This window comes from Otolemur garnettii, unplaced genomic scaffold (genome assembly GCF_000181295.1).
Source record: "Otolemur garnettii isolate 467f Iridium unplaced genomic scaffold, OtoGar3 scaffold00104, whole genome shotgun sequence".
In the NCBI taxonomy this organism is placed as follows: Eukaryota; Metazoa; Chordata; class Mammalia; order Primates; family Galagidae; genus Otolemur; species Otolemur garnettii.
This window is the reverse complement of record NW_003852499.1, coordinates 921,642-926,070: the sequence shown is the minus strand read 5'-3', so window position 1 is coordinate 926,070 and position 4,429 is coordinate 921,642. Positions and strand designations below refer to the sequence as shown.

At 41.8% G+C, this 4,429-nt stretch overlaps 1 protein-coding gene across 1 annotated transcript; it reads left to right on the top strand.

Moving 5' to 3' along the window:
- Nucleotides 1–1,142: 1,142 nt before the first annotated feature.
- Nucleotides 1,143–3,894, top strand: C3AR1 (complement C3a receptor 1). The gene is made up of 2 exons (XM_023517114.1): nucleotides 1,143–1,156; nucleotides 2,158–3,894. Exon 2 carries the CDS (start codon nucleotides 2,168–2,170, stop codon nucleotides 3,632–3,634), a length of 1,467 nt encoding a protein of 488 aa, XP_023372882.1. The 5' UTR covers nucleotides 1,143–1,156; nucleotides 2,158–2,167; the 3' UTR covers nucleotides 3,635–3,894.
- Nucleotides 3,895–4,429: the final 535 nt, after the last annotated feature.

Genomic DNA, 4,429 nt, shown 5'->3' with positions numbered 1-4,429 from the left:
GGGCTGCTGTGGTCCCAGCTACTCGAGAGGCTGAGGCAAGAGAATCGCCTAAGCCCAGGAGTTGGAGTTTGCTGTGAGCTATGATGCCACAGTACTCTACCCAGGGCAACAAAATGAGACTCTGCCTCTAAAAAAAAAAAGAAAGAAAGAAAAGAAAAGAAATCAGTTATACAGCAATGTGAGTATGGCACACTATTGAACTTAAAAATGGTTAAGATGGTAATTTTTATATTATATGTGTTTTACCACAATTAAATTCTTTTAATGTGCACAGTATAATCTACTTTTGTTAAATTTTGTTTAACAAAAATACACACACACATACATGAAAAAAGATCCAGGGAATATAAATTATATTAAAGTGGTAATCACTAACTCGTGGGTATACAACATTTTTTTTTGTTTTTTGAGGATAAGGAAAGAGAAGTTTATTACTTTGCAGGCAAAGGAGGAAAATGGCAGACAAGGGTCTCAAGTCCAAATTCCTGCTTCTGAGATTTTAAAGGTTCTGATCGCATAATTCCATCCTGGGCCAAGACAGTCTCGTGGCCTCTGCAATAGTCTTGTGATTTCCACCCAGATTAATCCCATCTTCAGCTTAGAGCATCTCCTGACCTCTGCCCATCCTATTTTCAGCTAAGAAGTTCTTGTGCTGTCACCCAGACAATTCCCTTGAGCTGTCTCCTGTGGCAGATGCAGGTCAGTTCCCAAAAAGTTGGGGAGACAGAAAATATTTTTGCCATGTTTTATTTCCAGGCTATTCCTTCTGTAACAGTAAAACCTCAGTTTTACCTTGTTGCAGGAAGATAAGGCCCAATGGAGAGAAAAAGCACCAGACACCATGTTTATAAGAGGAAGGGCTTTAGGGTATACAACATTTTTATTTGTATTTTTTAGAGACAGAGTCTCCCTCTGTCACCCAGGCTGGAGTGAAGTGGCATAATCATAACTCACTGCAACCTCCAACTCCTGGGTTCCAGTGATCCTCTTGCCTCATCCTCTAAAGTAACTGGGACTTGAGGCATGCACCACTGTACCTGGCTAATTTCTGAAAAATAAATTTTGTAGAGACGGAGTCTCATTACCCAGGCTGGTCTCAAACTTCTGGCCTCAAGTGATCCTCAAACCTTGGACTCCCAACGTGCTGGGATTACAGGTATGTGCCACCATGCCTGGCCTTATTTTCTTTTCTTGCTTGTCTGTATTTTCTAATTTTCTTCATGCATATTTTCTGCTTTTGTAATAATAAAACTATTTTCCCAGGTTGTATTCATAAAACTCAAATAAACAAGACAGAAATAATGGGTAGTGAGGAAGTCAGTCCAAAGAAGGTCAACAACTCTTGAAAAATTTGATAGCAGAAGGAGAAGATGGAGTTGTTTCTAAAAGATACAACTCAAGTCTTCAGTGAAGTCTCTGTGGCAGTGAGTCCTTTAAAAATCTGATGAAGGGGCTCGGCGCCTATAGCTCACCCGGCTAAGGCACCAGCCATGTACACCTAAGGTGGCGGGTTCGAATCCCCAGCCCGGACCCGCCAAAACAACAATGACAGCTGCAACCAAAAAATAGCCGGGCGTTGTGGCGGGCGCCTGTGGTCCCAGCTACTTGGGAGGTGGAGGCAGGAGACTCGCTTGAGCCCAGGAGTTGGAGGTTGCTGTGAGCTGTAATGCCACGGCACTCTGCCCAGGGGGATAGCTTGAGGCTCTGTCTCAAAAAAAAAAAAAAAATCTGATGAAGGGAAAGGATAAAACTGCCCTCAGAGAAATGAAATATGTAAAGTTAAAATTTTGCATATCATCCTAGGTGGTGATGGAGCCCTTTCCTGACGTCAGGTTGGAGACTTCCAATCTAGAAGTTTTATTTGTTTACTCACTAAGATTATTTGTTTATTTTTAATAGAGGACACTAGGTGAGGAAAGAAGCCAATGGAAATTGAGAGATTGAAAGTACATGAAAAAAGACAAATTTATATTGGCACAAACTTTCGAATGAGGTTGCTATTTGGTTAAACATTTAAATGGTCCCATGCGAAGTCAAGGAATATAAACTAAAACATTGTGAAAGCCTTATGGCTGTGTGGGAAGGCTAGAATTCTTAGAATACGTACTTTCAAGACGATACTGTTAGTTTTAACATTTTCTTTCAACTTTTTTGCAGAAGTCTATCAATGGAGTCTTTTTCTGCTGAAACCAATTCCACTAACTTATCCTCACAGCCTTGGTATAAACCTGAAGTAGTTCTCTCCATGGCCATTCTCAGTTTTACCTTTTTATTGGGATTGCCAGGCAATGGGCTTGTGCTGTGGGTGGCTGGCCTGAAGATGCAGCGGACGGTGAACACAGTTTGGTTCCTCCATCTCACCCTGGCAGACTTTCTCTGCTGCCTCTCCTTGCCCTTCTCCCTGGCGCATCTGGCTCTCCAGGGACACTGGCCCTATGGTTGGTTCCTATGCAAGCTCATCCCCTCCATCATCATCCTCAACATGTTTGCTAGCGTCTTCCTGCTTACTGCCATTAGCCTGGACCGTTGTCTTTTGGTACTCAAGCCAATCTGGTGCCAGAATCATCGCAATGTGAGAACAGCTTTCACTATCTGTGGATGTATCTGGGCGGCAGCTTTCACAATGTGTATACCTGTGTTCATATACCGGGAAACATGCACTGTAGGCAACAAAAATATATGTACCTACAGTTTTTATCTCTTCAGCTCAGACAACAGCTTTGATTATCTAGATGACACCTTTGATCTAGATCTACTAAAAAACAGGTCTTTTGACAACTCCATCGTACAGCTGCCTGGAGAAATGGATGACAAGTTAGATCCTTCCTCTTTGCAAACAGCTGATCATCCCTGGACAGCCACTACTGTCGTCCAACCTCAGACATTTCAAAGACTTTCTGTAGATTCACGCCCTGTGGATTCCACTATATTAGCTAGTCAACATCTGTATTATAATTTATATAAACCTGCTGATGTGGTGGTCTCACCTATATTCTCCCAAGGGGTTCCCATTGAAGATCACAGAACTAACCCACTGAATAACTCTGAGGCTTTTCTCTCTACTGATTTAGAGCTTTTCTCTGATACCTCTAACAGTTCCTCATTTGAGTTACCAGAAGATTTCCTGTATTACAATTTCGGCCAATTCACAAATGACAGTCAAGTGTCAACACCCATGGTGGCAATAACCATGACTAGGCTAGTGGTGGGTTTCCTGCTGCCTTTCATTTTCATGGTGTTTTGTTACAGTCTCATTGTCTTCCGAATGCGACAGGGACGCTTTGCCAAGTCTCGGAACAAAACGTTTCGTGTGGCTGTGGTGGTGGTGGCTGTCTTTCTTGTCTGCTGGACTCCATACCACGTTTTTGGAGTTCTTTCATTATATATTGACCCAGAAACTCCCTTTGGGGAAGCTCTGATATCCTGGGACCAGGTGTCCCTTGCTCTAGCATCTGCCAATAGTTGCTTCAATCCCTTCCTTTATGCCCTCTTAGGGAAAGATTTTAGGAAGAAAGCAAAGCAGTCCTTTCAGGGCATTCTGGAGGCAGCCTTCAACGAGGAGCTCACACACTCTACCAGCTGTCCCCCAAACAAAGTCTTTCCAGAAAGAAGCAGTATCGGTACAACTGTGTGAAAACATGGAACAGTTAAACTATGCAGAGATTCTTAGGTATTCACTCAGAGGATGTTTCAAAAAGGATGAATGATGTGGTGAGCAGAGGACTTCAGAACCCACCAAAGAATCATTTCTGTGCTTCCCCAAATGTGGTCACAGGCTACTGACATCAGCATCCTCTGGAAACTTGTTAGAAATGCAATTCTCAAGTCTGGCTTCCTGATTCAGAATCTCTGGAAGTGGGGCTCAGAAAGTGTTTTAAAAAGCCCTCTTGTTTTTCATTAACACCAAACTAAACCACATGAGATAGATGAGAATCTAGTCTGCTTTTGTATGTTTCCACCATGAAATTTTTTTCTTTAGCATTATCTGAATCCCCTTCCAGATTCAATGTAAAACCACTTCTTCTTGTCCTGTGTCAAGATGGTAATTTATTTGACAGTTTGGTTGTTGTATTGGTACTGATGGTTTTAAATAAAAAGAGGTAAAAAAAATAAAAGCCGATGAAAACAGGAAGCTATGACACTAAGTATGAAGCTGAGTACGAGGCCAGACACCTGCCACTGGGAACACCCCGGGGTACAGGACATAGGAATTCCAGGTTTCCACTGTTACAACTAAATAAGCATCTATTGTATAAAAACAGACTACTAATACATGTAAAAATTTACTCATAAAATGTTACGTAAGCTTGTAAGCTATTGTTTGAGGAATTCTCTATTTGTTTATTCTGTCCTCCTACTAGTAGGGACCAATCTCCCGTTCTTTTTCTTGTTTTTTTCTTTCTTTCTTTTTTTTTTTTTTGAGACAGAG

What these genes read in the sequence shown, in the direction of transcription:
- C3AR1 (XM_023517114.1), top strand. Translation starts at nt 2,168, where the DNA reads ATGGAGTCTTTTTCTGCTGAAACCAATTCCACTAACTTATCCTCACAG.